An 18,386-nucleotide genomic window follows, 5' to 3' on the forward strand; every position below is an offset into this window, starting at 1 on the left:
CAGCATAGGAGGAAGGGTTAAATATCAGTGCTTGTACAGAGGTGTAGGAGGAGACTCAGCATAGGAGGAAGGGTTAAATATCAGTGCTTGTACAGATGTGTAGGAGGAGACTCAGCATAGGAGGAAGGGTTAAGTATCACTGCTTGTACAGAGGTGTAGGAGGAGACTCAGCATAGGAGGAAGGGTTAAATATCAGTGCTTGTACAGAGGTGTAGGAGGAGACTCAGCATAGGAGGAAGGGTTAAGTATCAGTGCTTGTACAGAGGTGTAGGAGGAGACTCAGCATAGGAGGAAGGGTTAAGTATCAGTGCTTGTACAGAGGTGTAGGAGGAGACTCAGCATAGGAGGAAGGGTTAAGTATCAGTGCTTGTACAGAGGTGTAGGAGGAGACTCAGCATAGGAGGAAGGGTTAAGTATCAGTGCTTGTACAGAGGTGTAGGAGGAGACTCAGCATAGGAGGAAGGGTTAAGTATCAGTGCTTGTACAGAGGTGTAGGAGGAGACTCAGCATAGGAGGAAGGGTTAAGTATCAGTGCTTGTACAGAGGTGTAGGAGGAGACTCAGCATAGGAGGAAGGGTTAAATATCAGTGCTTGTACAGAGGTGTAGGAGGAGACTCAGCATAGGAGGAAGGGTTAAATATCAGTGCTTGTACAGAGGTGTAGGAGGAGACTCAGCATAGGAGGAAGGGTTAAATATCAGTGCTTGTACAGAGGTGTAGGAGGAGACTCAGCATAGGAGGAAGGGTTAAATATCAGTGCTTGTACAGATGTGTAGGAGGAGACTCAGGATAGGAGGAAGGGTTAAATATCAGTGCTTATACAGAGGTGTAGGAGGAGACTCAGGATAGGAGGAAGGGTTAAATATCAGTGCTTGTACAGAGGTGTAGGAGGAGACTCAGCATAGGAGGAAGGGTTAAATATCAGTGCTTATACAGAGGTGTAGGAGGAGACTCAGCATAGGAGGAAGGGTTAAATATCAGTGCTTGTACAGAGGTGTAGGAGGAGACTCAGCATAGGAGGAAGGGTTAAATATCAGTGCTTATACAGAGGTGTAGGAGGAGACTCAGCATAGGAGGAAGGGTTAAATATCAGTGCTTGTACAGAGGTGTAGGAGGAGACTCAGCATAGGAGGAAGGGTTAAGTATCAGTGCTTGTACAGAGGTGTAGGAGGAGACTCAGCATAGGAGGAAGGGTTAAATATCAGTGCTTGTACAGAGGTGTAGGAGGAGACTCAGCATAGGAGGAAGGGTTAAATATCAGTGCTTGTACAGAGGTGTAGGAGGAGACTCAGCATAGGAGGAAGGGTTAAATATCAGTGCTTGTACAGAGGTGTAGGAGGAGACTCAGCATAGGAGGAAGGGTTAAGTATCACTGCTTGTACAGAGGTGTAGGAGGAGACTCAGCATAGGAGGAAGGGTTAAGTATCAGTGCTTATACAGAGGTGTAGGAGGAGACTCAGCATAGGAGGAAGGGTTAAATATCAGTGCTTATACAGAGGTGTAGGAGGAGACTCAGCATAGGAGGAAGGGTTAAATATCAGTGCTTGTACAGAGGTGTAGGAGGAGACTCAGCATAGGAGGAAGGGTTAAATATCAGTGCTTATACAGAGGTGTAGGAGGAGACTCAGCATAGGAGGAAGGGTTAAGTATCACTGCTTGTACAGAGGTGTAGGAGGAGACTCAGCATAGGAGGAAGGGTTAAGTATCAGTGCTTATACAGAGGTGTAGGAGGAGACTCAGCATAGGAGGAAGGGTTAAGTATCAGTGCTTGTACAGAGGTGTAGGAGGAGACTCAGCATAGGAGGAAGGGTTAAGTATCAGTGCTTGTACAGAGGTGTAGGAGGAGACTCAGCATAGGAGGAAGGGTTAAGTATCAGTGCTTGTACAGAGGTGTAGGAGGAGACTCAGCATAGGAGGAAGGGTTAAGTATCAGTGCTTGTACAGAGGTGTAGGAGGAGACTCTGCATAGGAGGAAGGGTTAAATATCAGTGCTTGTACAGAGGTGTAGGAGGAGACTCAGCATAGGAGGAAGGGTTAAATATCAGTGCTTGTACAGAGGTCTAGGAGGAGACTCAGCATAGGAGGAAGGGTTAAGTATCAGTGCTTGTACAGATGTGTAGGAGGAGACTCAGCATAGGAGGAAGGGTTAAGTATCAGTGCTTGTACAGAGGTGTAGGAGGAGACTCAGCATAGGAGGAAGGGTTAAGTATCAGTGCTTGTACAGAGGTGTAGGAGGAGACTCAGCATAGGAGGAAGGGTTAAGTATCACTGCTTGTACAGAGGTGTAGGAGGAGACTCAGCATAGGAGGAAGGGTTAAGTATCAGTGCTTGTACAGAGGTGTAGGAGGAGACTCAGCATAGGAGGAAGGGTTAAATATCACTGCTTGTACAGAGGTGTAGGAGGAGACTCAGCATAGGAGGAAGGGTTAAGTATCACTGCTTGTACAGAGGTGTAGGAGGAGACTCAGCATAGGAGGAAGGGTTAAATATCAGTGCTTGTACAGAGGTGTAGGAGGAGACTCAGCATAGGAGGAAGGGTTAAGTATCAGTGCTTGTACAGAGGTCTAGGAGGAGACTCAGCATAGGAGGAAGGGTTAAATATCAGTGCTTGTACAGAGGTGTAGGAGGAGACTCAGCATAGGAGGAAGGGTTAAGTATCACTGCTTGTACAGAGGTGTAGGAGGAGACTCAGCATAGGAGGAAGGGTTAAATATCAGTGCTTGTACAGAGGTGTAGGAGGAGACTCAGCATAGGAGGAAGGGTTAAGTATCAGTGCTTGTACAGAGGTGTAGGAGGAGACTCAGCATAGGAGGAAGGGTTAAGTATCAGTGCTTGTACAGAGGTGTAGGAGGAGACTCAGCATAGGAGGAAGGGTTAAGTATCAGTGCTTGTACAGAGGTGTAGGAGGAGACTCAGCATAGGAGGAAGGGTTAAGTATCAGTGCTTGTACAGAGGTGTAGGAGGAGACTCAGCATAGGAGGAAGGGTTAAATATCAGTGCTTGTACAGAGGTGTAGGAGGAGACTCAGCATAGGAGGAAGGGTTAAGTATCAGTGCTTGTACAGAGGTGTAGGAGGAGACTCAGCATAGGAGGAAGGGTTAAATATCAGTGCTTGTACAGAGGTGTAGGAGGAGACTCAGCATAGGAGGAAGGGTTAAATATCAGTGCTTGTACAGAGGTGTAGGAGGAGACTCAGCATAGGAGGAAGGGTTAAATATCAGTGCTTGTACAGAGGTGTAGGAGGAGACTCAGCATAGGAGGAAGGGTTAAATATCAGTGCTTGTACAGATGTGTAGGAGGAGACTCAGGATAGGAGGAAGGGTTAAATATCAGTGCTTATACAGAGGTGTAGGAGGAGACTCAGGATAGGAGGAAGGGTTAAATATCAGTGCTTGTACAGAGGTGTAGGAGGAGACTCAGCATAGGAGGAAGGGTTAAATATCAGTGCTTATACAGAGGTGTAGGAGGAGACTCAGCATAGGAGGAAGGGTTAAATATCAGTGCTTGTACAGAGGTGTAGGAGGAGACTCAGCATAGGAGGAAGGGTTAAATATCAGTGCTTATACAGAGGTGTAGGAGGAGACTCAGCATAGGAGGAAGGGTTAAATATCAGTGCTTGTACAGAGGTGTAGGAGGAGACTCAGCATAGGAGGAAGGGTTAAGTATCAGTGCTTGTACAGAGGTGTAGGAGGAGACTCAGCATAGGAGGAAGGGTTAAATATCAGTGCTTGTACAGAGGTGTAGGAGGAGACTCAGCATAGGAGGAAGGGTTAAATATCAGTGCTTGTACAGAGGTGTAGGAGGAGACTCAGCATAGGAGGAAGGGTTAAATATCAGTGCTTGTACAGAGGTGTAGGAGGAGACTCAGCATAGGAGGAAGGGTTAAGTATCACTGCTTGTACAGAGGTGTAGGAGGAGACTCAGCATAGGAGGAAGGGTTAAGTATCAGTGCTTATACAGAGGTGTAGGAGGAGACTCAGCATAGGAGGAAGGGTTAAATATCAGTGCTTATACAGAGGTGTAGGAGGAGACTCAGCATAGGAGGAAGGGTTAAATATCAGTGCTTGTACAGAGGTGTAGGAGGAGACTCAGCATAGGAGGAAGGGTTAAATATCAGTGCTTATACAGAGGTGTAGGAGGAGACTCAGCATAGGAGGAAGGGTTAAGTATCACTGCTTGTACAGAGGTGTAGGAGGAGACTCAGCATAGGAGGAAGGGTTAAGTATCAGTGCTTATACAGAGGTGTAGGAGGAGACTCAGCATAGGAGGAAGGGTTAAGTATCAGTGCTTGTACAGAGGTGTAGGAGGAGACTCAGCATAGGAGGAAGGGTTAAGTATCAGTGCTTGTACAGAGGTGTAGGAGGAGACTCAGCATAGGAGGAAGGGTTAAGTATCAGTGCTTGTACAGAGGTGTAGGAGGAGACTCAGCATAGGAGGAAGGGTTAAGTATCAGTGCTTGTACAGAGGTGTAGGAGGAGACTCTGCATAGGAGGAAGGGTTAAATATCAGTGCTTGTACAGAGGTGTAGGAGGAGACTCAGCATAGGAGGAAGGGTTAAATATCAGTGCTTGTACAGAGGTCTAGGAGGAGACTCAGCATAGGAGGAAGGGTTAAGTATCAGTGCTTGTACAGATGTGTAGGAGGAGACTCAGCATAGGAGGAAGGGTTAAGTATCAGTGCTTGTACAGAGGTGTAGGAGGAGACTCAGCATAGGAGGAAGGGTTAAGTATCAGTGCTTGTACAGAGGTGTAGGAGGAGACTCAGCATAGGAGGAAGGGTTAAGTATCACTGCTTGTACAGAGGTGTAGGAGGAGACTCAGCATAGGAGGAAGGGTTAAGTATCAGTGCTTGTACAGAGGTGTAGGAGGAGACTCAGCATAGGAGGAAGGGTTAAATATCACTGCTTGTACAGAGGTGTAGGAGGAGACTCAGCATAGGAGGAAGGGTTAAGTATCACTGCTTGTACAGAGGTGTAGGAGGAGACTCAGCATAGGAGGAAGGGTTAAATATCAGTGCTTGTACAGAGGTGTAGGAGGAGACTCAGCATAGGAGGAAGGGTTAAGTATCAGTGCTTGTACAGAGGTCTAGGAGGAGACTCAGCATAGGAGGAAGGGTTAAATATCAGTGCTTGTACAGAGGTGTAGGAGGAGACTCAGCCTAGGAGGAAGGGTTAAATATCAGTGCTTGTACAGAGGTGTAGGAGGAGACTCAGCATAGGAGGAAGGGTTAAGTATCAGTGCTTGTACAGAGGTGTAGGAGGAGACTCAGCATAGGAGGAAGGGTTAAGTATCAGTGCTTGTACAGAGGTGTAGGAGGAGACTCAGCATAGGAGGAAGGGTTAAATATCAGTGCTTGTACAGAGGTGTAGGAGGAGACTCAGCATAGGAGGAAGGGTTAAATATCAGTGCTTGTACAGAGGTGTAGGAGGAGACTCAGCATAGGAGGAAGGGTTAAGTATCAGTGCTTGTACAGAGGTGTAGGAGGAGACTCAGCATAGGAGGAAGGGTTAAGTATCAGTGCTTGTGTGAACAACGTCTGTGACTAATGCAGCTGTATTAGTCCTCTGGGAAGAATAAACTTGGTTTAAGCTTTCAGTCCATCGTGTTTTTACTGGGAGAATTAGAACCTAACACTTCTGAGGCAATTAGTTTGTTTTTCCCCCAAACAATCTTCCAAAAAACTGTATCCATAAAGTTCATATTTGTAACACCACTTGTGTCTAAGACTATACACTACTTTGACATAGTTAGTGGAAGTACCTTTCCCACTGTGACCCTGTCCCTCAGCAGACCGACCTGAGGTAGCCGTGTCTGGGCAGCTGTGTCTGGGGGAGGGACTCAGCATGGACTCTGGGGCTGACATGGTGTCCTCCCCAGCAGACAGAGTAGTGATGGAGCACGGCGGCCTGGACGCTCTCTGCTTCTGGCTGCTGTTAACCATGACAAATGGGTTCTTCATTATTTAACAAATGATTATACAAAAATATGAATTACAAGTACAACTTACAATGACATTATTAATGACAAATTATTACCTGATTACAATACACTATAAATATACCAATAAACCACAGATTTCCTAAGGCATTGAAAGCCAATAGCTATCTTGTCAAACGCTACCTGTTGGACTCCCCAGAGTGGTGCTTCAGACGCCTGTTCCGACACTTGGCTGGAGAGCCCGTCACAGAGGACCCCGTCTGTCTCTGGGTCTGCCTCTGTAAGGAATCATGGTCTGCTGTTCTTGGTACCTTCTGGAAGAATACAGAGAGGAATAAACAGTGGGATTGCTGTCATGACATGACTCTTGGGTTAAGTCCCAAATGGGATCCTATTCCGTATTTGGTGCACTACTTTTGTTATGGGCTCTGGTCCAAAGCAGTGCACTTTATAGGGAATATGATGCCATTTGGGACAGCCTTAGAAAAACAACTGTTATGGAGCAAAGTCTGTCTTTTAGTGACTTTTAGTGACTAGCTGGTACCTGTTGTTGGGACATTATCTACACTACAGTGAGTGACTAGCTGGTACCTGTTGTTGGGACATTATCTGCACTACAGTGAGTGACTAGCCGGTGCCTGTTGTTGGGACATTATCTGCACTACAGTGAGTGACTAGCCGGTACCTGTTGTTGGGACATTATCTGCACTACAGTGAGTGACTAGCTGGTACCTGTTGTTGGGACATTATCTACACTAGAGTGAGTGACTAGCTGGTACCTGTTGTTGGGACATTATCTGCACTACAGTGAGTGACTAGCTGGTACCTGTTGTTGGGACATTATCTACACTACAGTGAGTGACTAGCTGGTACCTGTTGTTGGGACATTATCTACACTACAGTGAGTGACTAGCTGGTACCTGTTGTTGGGACATTATCTACACTACAGTGAGTGACTAGCTGGTACCTGTTGTTGGGACATTATCTACACTACAGTGAGTGACTAGCTGGTACCTGTTGTTGGGACATTATCTACACTACAGTGAGTGACTAGCCGGTACCTGTTGTTGGGACATTATCTACACTACAGTGAGTGACTAGCCGGTACCTGTTGTTGGGACATTATCTGCACTACAGTGAGTGACTAGCCGGTGCCTGTTGTTGGGACATTATCTACACTACAGTGAGTGACTAGCTGGTACCTGTTGTTGGGACATTATCTACACTACAGTGAGTGACTAGCTGGTACCTGTTGTTGGGACATTATCTACACTACAGTGAGTGACTAGCTGGTACCTGTTGTTGGGACATTATCTACACTACAGTGAGTGACTAGCTGGTACCTGTTGTTGGGACATTATCTACACTACAGTGAGTGACTAGCTGGTACCTGTTGTTGGGACATTATCTACACTACAGTGAGTGACTAGCTGGTACCTGTTGTTGGGACATTATCTGCACTACAGTGAGTGACTAGCCGGTGCCTGTTGTTGGGACATTATCTACACTACAGTGAGTGACTAGCCGGTACCTGTTGTTGGGACATTATCTACACTACAGTGAGCGACTAGCTGGTACCTGTTGTTGGGACATTATCTACACTACAGTGAGTGACTAGCTGGTACCTGTTGTTGGGACATTATCTACACTACAGTGAGTGACTAGCCGGTACCTGTTGTTGGGACATTATCTGCACTACAGTGAGTGACTAGCCGGTGCCTGTTGTTGGGACATTATCTACACTACAGTGAGTGACTAGCTGGTACCTGTTGTTGGGACATTATCTACACTACAGTGAGTGACTAGCTGGTACCTGTTGTTGGGACATTATCTACACTACAGTGAGTGACTAGCTGGTACCTGTTGTTGGGACATTATCTACACTACAGTGAGTGACTAGCTGGTACCTGTTGTTGGGACATTATCTACACTACAGTGAGTGACTAGCCGGTACCTGTTGTTGGGACATTATCTACACTACAGTGAGTGACTAGCCGGTACCTGTTGTTGGGACATTATCTACACTACAGTGAGTGACTAGCCGGTACCTGTTGTTGGGACATTATCTACACTACAGTGAGTGACTAGCTGGTACCTGTTGTTGGGACATTATCTACACTACAGTGAGTGACTAGCTGGTACCTGTTGTTGGGACATTATCTACACTACAGTGAGTGACTAGCTGGTACCTGTTGTTGGGACATTATCTACACTACAGTGAGTGACTAGCTGGTACCTGTTGTTGGGACATTATCTACACTACAGTGAGTGACTAGCTGGTACCTGTTGTTGGGACATTATCTGCACTACAGTGAGTGACTAGCCGGTGCCTGTTGTTGGGACATTATCTACACTACAGTGAGCGACTAGCCGGTACCTGTTGTTGGGACATTATCTACACTACAGTGAGCGACTAGCTGGTACCTGTTGTTGGGACATTATCTACACTACAGTGAGTGACTAGCTGGTACCTGTTGTTGGGACATTATCTACACTACAGTGAGTGACTAGCTGGTACCTGTTGTTGGGACATTATCTGCACTACAGTGAGTGACTAGCTGGTACCTGTTGTTGGGACATTATCTACACTACAGTGAGTGACTAGCTGGTACCTGTTGTTGGGACATTATCTACACTACAGTGAGTGACTAGCTGGTACCTGTTGTTGGGACATTATCTACACTACAGTGAGTGACTAGCCGGTACCTGTTGTTGGGACATTATCTGCACTACAGTGAGTGACTAGCCGGTACCTGTTGTTGGGACATTATCTACACTACAGTGAGTGACTAGCCGGTACCTGTTGTTGGGACATTATCTGCACTACAGTGAGTGACTAGCCGGTGCCTGTTGTTGGGACATTATCTACACTACAGTGAGTGACTAGCTGGTACCTGTTGTTGGGACATTATCTACACTACAGTGAGTGACTAGCTGGTACCTGTTGTTGGGACATTATCTACACTACAGTGAGTGACTAGCTGGTACCTGTTGTTGGGACATTATCTACACTACAGTGAGTGACTAGCTGGTACCTGTTGTTGGGACATTATCTACACTACAGTGAGTGACTAGCCGGTACCTGTTGTTGGGACATTATCTACACTACAGTGAGTGACTAGCCGGTACCTGTTGTTGGGACATTATCTACACTACAGTGAGTGACTAGCCGGTACCTGTTGTTGGGACATTATCTACACTACAGTGAGTGACTAGCTGGTACCTGTTGTTGGGACATTATCTACACTACAGTGAGTGACTAGCTGGTACCTGTTGTTGGGACATTATCTACACTACAGTGAGTGACTAGCTGGTACCTGTTGTTGGGACATTATCTACACTACAGTGAGTGACTAGCTGGTACCTGTTGTTGGGACATTATCTACACTACAGTGAGTGACTAGCTGGTACCTGTTGTTGGGACATTATCTGCACTACAGTGAGTGACTAGCCGGTGCCTGTTGTTGGGACATTATCTACACTACAGTGAGCGACTAGCCGGTACCTGTTGTTGGGACATTATCTACACTACAGTGAGCGACTAGCTGGTACCTGTTGTTGGGACATTATCTACACTACAGTGAGTGACTAGCTGGTACCTGTTGTTGGGACATTATCTACACTACAGTGAGTGACTAGCTGGTACCTGTTGTTGGGACATTATCTGCACTACAGTGAGTGACTAGCTGGTACCTGTTGTTGGGACATTATCTACACTACAGTGAGTGACTAGCTGGTACCTGTTGTTGGGACATTATCTACACTACAGTGAGTGACTAGCTGGTACCTGTTGTTGGGACATTATCTACACTACAGTGAGTGACTAGCCGGTACCTGTTGTTGGGACATTATCTGCACTACAGTGAGTGACTAGCCGGTACCTGTTGTTGGGACATTATCTGCACTACAGTGAGTGACTAGCTGGTACCTGTTGTTGGGACATTATCTACACTACAGTGAGTGACTAGCTGGTACCTGTTGTTGGGACATTATCTACACTACAGTGAGTGACTAGCTGGTACCTGTTGTTGGGACATTATCTACACTACAGTGAGTGACTAGCTGGTACCTGTTGTTGGGACATTATCTACACTACAGTGAGTGACTAGCTGGTACCTGTTGTTGGGACATTATCTACACTACAGTGAGTGACTAGCTGGTACCTGTTGTTGGGACGTCACTGGGACTTCTGTCCGCTCCTTCTTACAGTCAGCATCATCTTCATGGGATTCTGAAGGCAGAGGGAGAAGAATATAACAGGTCCATTAACAGGTTGGAACGCCACACACACTGGCTGTCCCAAATGGCACCCTATATCCTCTATACCCAGTCCCTGGTCAAAAGTAGTGCCCTATAAAAGGGACTATGGTGCCATTTGGGAGACACATCGTACATGTGATGGCTAACTAAGAAGGAGGGCCCTGGGGTGAAACCCTGTGGGGTGAAACCTGTGGTTTTACAGGCCTGGACCCTCCGTGGTGAAATATGACCTGTGGTTTTACAGGCCTGGATCCTCAGGGGTGAAATATGACCTGTGGTTTTACAGGCCTGGACCCTCCAGGGTGAAATATGACCTGTGGTTTTACAGGCCTGGACCCTCCAGGGTGAAATATGACCTGTGGTTTTACAGGCCTGGACCCTCTGAGTTGAATAACATGCTATCTCTTAGATCTCATGTCTTGCTGCTCTGAGGAGGGCTTGGTTTCTTCCTCATCATCACCACGGCGTCTTAGTTATCATTGGAGAGGTTGAGAGTAAAGAATCATAACATCTAAATGATACCACTACTCCATATCACTGGTGTATGATACTAACATACAGCACTAGCTGCATGAGAACAGACACTGAGAAATGATCATTCATTTTTAAAGGGCCTGCTAATTTGAAACCCATATGTGTCCCAAATCGCACCCTATTCCCTATACAGTGCACAACTTTTGACCAGGGAATATGGTCCCATTTGGGAAATACCCACAGTGTGCATGTATCTGTTGGGGTGAAGGAAGGAGAGGACTCAAGTTACCTAGTTTGTCAGAGTCGGACTGATCCTGCAACTCTTCATCCAGCTCTTCCTGACCGTCCTCATCTTCAGACTTCCCTCCGTGAGGGTCGTCCCTGTCCTTGTTGCTGTTGGCACTGGTACGAGGCGTACTGCTTCCTTTGCTCTTGGCTGCAGCCGAGGCAGCTTTCACCAGGGCTATCCAGTCCTGTTGGGAGGAGAGACACTTGTTTTTCCTCCTTCACTTTTTTTCTTATTTTGTTTTGTTGTGCTTTGTCCTTGTTGTTGTTGTTGTTGTTGGAAAAGCTCTTTAAATCCAATGTATCCATATGTTGTTATGAAACGTAGTATTAGAGACTGGTGGTTAGATAAATGCATCTATTCTATAGGCTGCTGCTGTAAGTTAGTTAGGGTGCGTTCCAAATGGAACCCTATTACCTATATAGGAAATAAATCAAATGGTATTTGTCACATACGCGTGTTTAGCAGATGTTATCGCGGTTCGTAGCGAAACGTTTGTGTTTCTAGCTCCAAAAGTGCAGTAATATCTAACAAGTAATATCAAACTAAATACACAATCTAAAGTAAAAGGAATGGAATGTAAAACATATATAAACATATGGACGAGCAACGTCAGAGCGGCATATACTAAGATACAGTAGAATAGGATAGAATACAGTATATAGATATGAGAGGAGTCATGCATATACTAAGATACAGTAGAATAGGATAGAATACAGTATATAGATATGAGAGGAGTCATGCATAGACTAAGATACAGTAGAATAGGATAGAATACAGTATATAGATATGAGAGGAGTCATGCATAGACTAAGATACAGTAGAATAGGACAGAATACAGTATATAGATATGAGAGGAGTCATGCATATACTAAGATACAGTAGAATAGGATAGAATACAGTATATAGATATGAGAGGAGTCATGCATAGACTAAGATACAGTAGAATAGGACAGAATACAGTATATAGATATGAGAGGAGTCATGCATAGACTAAGATACAGTAGAATAGGACAGAATACAGTATATAGATATGAGAGGAGTCATGCATATACTAAGATACAGTAGAATAGGATAGAATACAGTATATAGATATGAGAGGAGTCATGCATATACTAAGATACAGTAGAATAGGATAGAATACAGTATATAGATATGAGAGGAGTCATGCATATACTAAGATACAGTAGAATAGGACAGAATACAGTATATAGATATGAGAGGAGTCATGCATATACTAAGATACAGTAGAATAGGATAGAATACAGTATATAGATATGAGAGGAGTCATGCATATACTAAGATACAGTAGAATAGGACAGAATACAGTATATAGATATGAGAGGAGTCATGCATAGACTAAGATACAGTAGAATAGGACAGAATACAGTATATAGATATGAGAGGAGTCATGCATAGACTAAGATACAGTAGAATAGGATAGAATACAGTATATAGATATGAGAGGAGTCATGCATATACTAAGATACAGTAGAATAGGACAGAATACAGTATATAGATATGAGAGGAGTCATGCATAGACTAAGATACAGTAGAATAGGATAGAATACAGTATATAGATATGAGAGGAGTCATGCATATACTAAGATACAGTAGAATAGGACAGAATACAGTATATAGATATGAGAGGAGTCATGCATAGACTAAGATACAGTAGAATAGGACAGAATACAGTATATAGATATGAGAGGAGTCATGCATAGACTAAGATACAGTAGAATAGGATAGAATACAGTATATAGATATGAGAGGAGTCATGCATATACTAAGATACAGTAGAATAGGACAGAATACAGTATATAGATATGAGAGGAGTCATGCATAGACTAAGATACAGTAGAATAGGACAGAATACAGTATATAGATATGAGAGGAGTCATGCATAGACTAAGATACAGTAGAATAGGACAGAATACAGTATATAGATATGAGAGGAGTCATGCATAGACTAAGATACAGTAGAATAGGACAGAATACAGTATATAGATATGAGAGGAGTCATGCATAGACTAAGATACAGTAGAATAGGACAGAATACAGTATATAGATATGAGAGGAGTCATGCATAGACTAAGATACAGTAGAATAGGACAGAATACAGTATATAGATATGAGAGGAGTCATGCATAGACTAAGATACAGTAGAATAGGACAGAATACAGTATATAGATATGAGAGGAGTCATGCATAGACTAAGATACAGTAGAATAGGATAGAATACAGTATATAGATATGAGAGGAGTCATGCATAGACTAAGATAAATTAGAATAGGATAGAATACAGTATATAGATATGAGAGGAGTCAAGCATAGACTAAGATACAGTAGAATAGGATAGAATACAGTATATAGATATGAGAGGAGTAATGCATATAGACTAAGATACAGTAGAATAGGATAGAATACAGTATATAGATAGAGGAGTAATGCAAAATATGTCAATGTTATTATTAAATGGACTAGTTCCAATTATTAAAGTGACCAGTGATTCCAAGTCTATGTATATAGGGCAGCAGCCTCTAATTAGGGTGCCATTTGGGACTCTGGCGTAGTGTGTGGAGAAGTAACAGGGTTAACCGTGACTAAACAGATCGTCTAGGTGTCAGACTAGGTAACGACCTTGGTCGGTGAGAAAATAGCAAGCCTCAATAGTAAAGAAATCAATATATTTAACCAATAGGGACTTGTGTTTGAACTATTAGCTACTACTTTCCAAGTGTACTGCTCCACATTAAAAGTAAAAAAATTCTAAGTAAAATAAATTCAATCTTAATTAAGTAGTAAATAAGATTAGACTCTGGTCTCCTTGAGAGTGTCTGCTGGTTGGAACAAGGGAGATGCCAGCAAGTCTATCCTGCCAAGACTGTGGGAATCAGCCTTCGCATTAAATCCAGCAATTCCCTGTTGCCCTTTACCTTCTGAAAAAGAGGGAGAAGTGAAATAGAAAATTATGGTATCCTACACTGTCTACAACAGACTTTCAAGAATTTTAACTTGCCTTCTTTTAATCAGTATATCTATAACCACCAGACCTCACCGCCAGACCCCTAGCTATAACGCCAGACCCTTAGCTATAACGCCAGACCCCTAGCTACAACGCCAGACCCCTAGCTACAACGCCAGACCCCTAGCTACAACGCCAGACCCCTAGCTATAATGCCAGGTTCTTACTAAGCTACATGTTCCTTACTTCTATTGGAGGAATGCTATCCAGGCCGTTATTGTAAATAAGAATTTGTTCTTAACGGACTTGCCTTGTTAAATAAAGGTTCAATTTACATATATATTTTTTTAAATATGCTCATGCTGATTCCAGAAGTGATTGTATGATCATGTGACCAGCTCACCTGTCCTTTTGCATCATGGGGCATAGATTTGATATGAATTTTTTTCACACAGCGAATAACTCCATCATAAAACTGCACCGTGTAGATACCTAGAATTTAACAAAGACACTTCAGTTGGGACGGACACAATTGCAAGTCATTGTGTTATGTGTATTGGCCATATGGCTACTGCTTCAGAAATAGTTAGTGATAAATACCCTCTTTGTTTACAGATTCAATCTTTGCAGGATAGTAGCGACAATCTGTCCATCGAGCAAGCACCTCTTCACCATCTCTCAATTCCTGTAAAACAAGTCAAGCCAAACAAACCTCCATTACTCTAAATATGTATTTAACAAACACGTGCCATGAGAGACAAAAGTTTGAAATTATACTGAACAAAAATATAAGCGCAACATGTAAAGTGTTGGTTCCATGCTTCATGAACTGAAATAAAAGATCCTTGGAATTTGAGAGTGGGGGGGGCGGTGCTTAGGAGTATTTCTGTCTGTAATAAAGTCCTTTTGTGGGATAAACTCATTCTGATTGGCTGGGCCTGGCTCCCAAGTGGGTTGGGCTTTCTGTGAACTGTAACTCCGTAGAATCTTTGAAATTGTTGTATGTTACATTTATATTTCTGTCCAGTATAGATACTGTAGAAGCACTAAATGTTGTTGTCTGATTCAGGATGAAAGGAATTGCTTGTAAGGTTGAAAGTGTAGCTTGAATATTAAAGGCCCAGTGCTGTAAAAAAAAAAACGTGATTTCTTGTGTGTTAAATGCATTCCCACACCGACGTTAAAATAATACTTTGAAATTCTGAAAAAGCCATTTTAGTGTAAGAGCTGTTTGAAAAGGACACCTGAAATTTCAGCCTTTTTTGTTGGGATGGAGTTTTGGCCTGCCTGGTGACATCAACAGGCTGTAAATGAATGAATAGACCAATAAGAGAGTTCCAAACCTCTCTGCCAATAAGAGCTAGTTTTAAGTTATCCCCTCCCCATTCAGACCACTCCCAGACAGTCCTAGCAAAACTTTTACTTGAGAAATTGATCTTTGCTAAGAAGCTATTTTGGATCATTTTAATTGAAAACACAGTAAGGTACTAAATGATGTAATATTGAGATACAAATGGTTGCATTGGAACTTTAAGGCAAAGGGAAAGGCTCAAAGATAAATGTTACAAACATATGACAGGAACACAAAGAGCAAAAGCTTGAATAATGCAGAATGAGCCCCTTTAGACCACAGAATAGCACTGCAGTATGGAAATGCCTAAACTCTGATATAGCTATGTCAGATTCAGTTATGCCTCAACAAAAATGATCTGATGGTTTTGACCAAAGCTGTGTTATGTGAAGAATCGAAACAGTGAGTGAGACAAGGAGTTAATAATTCAGCCAAATCACTGCAAAATGAGACACAGGGAATGTATGTATACTTGTCTCGGCTGCGGTAACTCTGTTTGGTCCTCTGTGCTCTCTGTACATCCAGGAAGCTCATCAAGGCGAGATGCTGACATCTCGCTGAGTCTCTCCTGGTAGAAATATTTATAAGATATAAGGCATAAACAATTTGTTATTTATTTTAAAACGATAGTTCACTCAGAATCGATATGTTACTACTATGCATCTATCACTCATCCATTTGATTGCACACTCTCAACCATCTACAACAAAACTCCTCATGAGGCAAACTGTCTCTAGCCCAGAGAAAGCTGTTTTGAGTACTTGGCATGCCATATGAGTTTCATCAAATCCATCCATACATTGCAAGCCACAATACATGGGGGAGTCTGACACTCCCATTTCATATTTTCTCAATTCCTCACATCATCATATCTTCTCAAATAGAGAAGAAGGTCTGAGGGGAGGGACCTTGGACCTTCTCCTCCAATACGGTTGAGAATGCAGGAAATAGGAAATAGGATGCGAGGAATCGTGGAGAGACGAATTGAGAAGTAGTCTGTGGCTGGACAAAAACACCTACAGTCACCTCCCCCTCCTCTTCCTTCAGTCCCTCTTTACGGAGTGTTGGCCTTTCAAGAGGCCGCAGCCGAGTGCTGTCCCAGGTGATCCACTCATCATATCGATGGCTCCAACGATCAAAGTGGACAAGCATCTTCCCCTCATCGAAATCGATGTCCTCAATGCGTGACGAGTACCTAGAAGGTTGTAAAAGAAAGAAGACAAGAACAAAATGTCTACTATGTTACATGTATATCTGTCATTATGCACATGATTACATAAAGGAACGTGACCGTTACAGACCATTTTTGTAGATAGTCTTGAGCTTCAATTCTAGCACCGACTTCAAAAGTGATCCCTGGACGATTAGGTGTCTTCCTGCTCATCTTCACAACGTCTATGTTTCAAGACTGATGATCTGTCTGTCTGTGGCAGCTGAAAACAAAACAAAGGTATTGGATAGACCATGTTAAGCATCCGTCTTTCTCTTAAATGTAAACCACACATACGAGACCCTCTGCAAAGATTAACTATCTGTTCAATTGGCACCATATGGGAAGGTGATTAGCTAGCTAGCTATATGGCTTAAGTAACGGCACGAACAATATTGTCTTGTTGAACTAGCTAGCATGATAGTTTGCTCACATAGGTCAGCAGTATTCCAGTTGATTCATAAAACAAAAATGTTATTGGAATAGATAGCAGACTAGCTAGCTAACATCCTCTCTAGTAAACCAACTGTCTTTCAAACAAGCTGTTCAGACATGCCACTAGCCAAAATAGATCCAGACCCTACGCTTGTTTACAACTGCTTTGGGGTCAGACAGGATTCCAGGCTCAAAAAATGTATCTCAATCGTGGGATGAGAAATGTCTTGTACTCAAAATTCTACCATTATAACAACTGTTATACAGAGAAGACTACTCGTTTTTCCAGAAAAGTTCCCCTTTCGTCCTCATGATAGGTAGCAGAAGCCACAGCAGCAATTCCACAATGACAGATGTGGTTACTATTGAAATTCAGTGAGTCGTTCAACCTTCTCGGTATAACATTTGGAATAATGGGACAATTCAGAATACAATGCATTTCTCATCCCTGGATTGAGGTACGTTTTCCCGAGCCATATCTTGTGCAGGCTCTGCAGTGTCTTAATCTAAACAAGAAGCCTGTCCGACCCCAGTGCAACTATAAACAAGTGCAGGGTCGATAATCTATTCTGACTAAAATGACACCGCCACCATACTCACCCAACTGGCACATTCTGGTCATTAAAACATCATGGCACAATCATTCATAACAGTACTAGTTTGTTAATTAATCAACAATTAATATATTCATATTATTCGTTAACTAGCTATCTTAATTTACGTACTAAGATAGTTAGCTAGCCTAATGTACTAAACTAGGTAGCTAGCAGGCTATCGTAAACTAGCTAGCTAAAGTCACACAAGCGGTTGGTTGGTTACCTAGCATGTCGGTTATTAAAAGTGGCAAAAGTCAAGTGATAAAACAAGCGTTATATTAACATTTAATGTCTGAACAAATAGGATATTTATTTGCAACAAAACGTTTAGCTAACTGGCCGTTAGTTGTCCATTTACTATGGTACCTAATGCTACAGTAACTAGTTAACTTTGCAATAAGTTAGCTGGCTAACGTTATATTTTTAACTGGGCTAACTAACGTATTACTAGCCAACTAAACGATGGTGATATGACAAGGGCAAAGAAAGTTAAGATGAATATATTAATGAAACCCATGTATTTCACAGATTAAATGGCAAGCGAACCACTATTTGGGTTAGCTATTAGCTTGTCCGACGAAAACGCTAACTTGCTAGCAGCAAGCTAATTTGCCAAGCTCTGCAGAATAATAGCTAGCCAAAAAACTGTTAGCCAGCTTCTAGCTATCTGATGGCATACATTCTCATGTATTTTGTGAGTGCATTGTCCTCTTTGGAATGAATTGCAAATTGTTTTACCTTTGCGAACACATTTGGTAAATGATCGTTATTGTTATAAACTCATATCATGAGTACATATCAGTCTTCTTCCCATTCTTCTGCTCAGATATTTACCCTAAATAAAATAGAGGACGTAACAACGTAACGACGTAAG

General features: G+C 43.0%; 1 protein-coding gene across 1 annotated transcript in view; it reads right to left on the reverse strand.

Annotated features, from left to right (window-relative positions):
* LOC116363033 (PHD finger protein 20-like protein 1) overlaps positions 1-18,370 on the reverse strand; it is a 33,026-nt gene extending 14,656 nt beyond the window's left edge. The window contains 11 exon segments of the mRNA XM_031816940.1: positions 5,759-5,928; positions 6,119-6,249; positions 10,099-10,166; positions 10,959-11,142; positions 13,892-13,894; positions 14,324-14,412; positions 14,521-14,605; positions 15,744-15,839; positions 16,292-16,466; positions 16,573-16,704; positions 18,251-18,370. Coding sequence (XP_031672800.1) covers positions 5,759-5,928; positions 6,119-6,249; positions 10,099-10,166; positions 10,959-11,142; positions 13,892-13,894; positions 14,324-14,412; positions 14,521-14,605; positions 15,744-15,839; positions 16,292-16,466; positions 16,573-16,655 — 1,084 coding nt within the window. The 5' untranslated portion in view covers positions 16,656-16,704; positions 18,251-18,370.
* Positions 18,371-18,386: the final 16 nt, after the last annotated feature.

This window comes from Oncorhynchus kisutch, unplaced genomic scaffold (assembly GCF_002021735.2).
Source record: "Oncorhynchus kisutch isolate 150728-3 unplaced genomic scaffold, Okis_V2 scaffold903, whole genome shotgun sequence".
In the NCBI taxonomy this organism is placed as follows: Eukaryota; Metazoa; Chordata; class Actinopteri; order Salmoniformes; family Salmonidae; genus Oncorhynchus; species Oncorhynchus kisutch.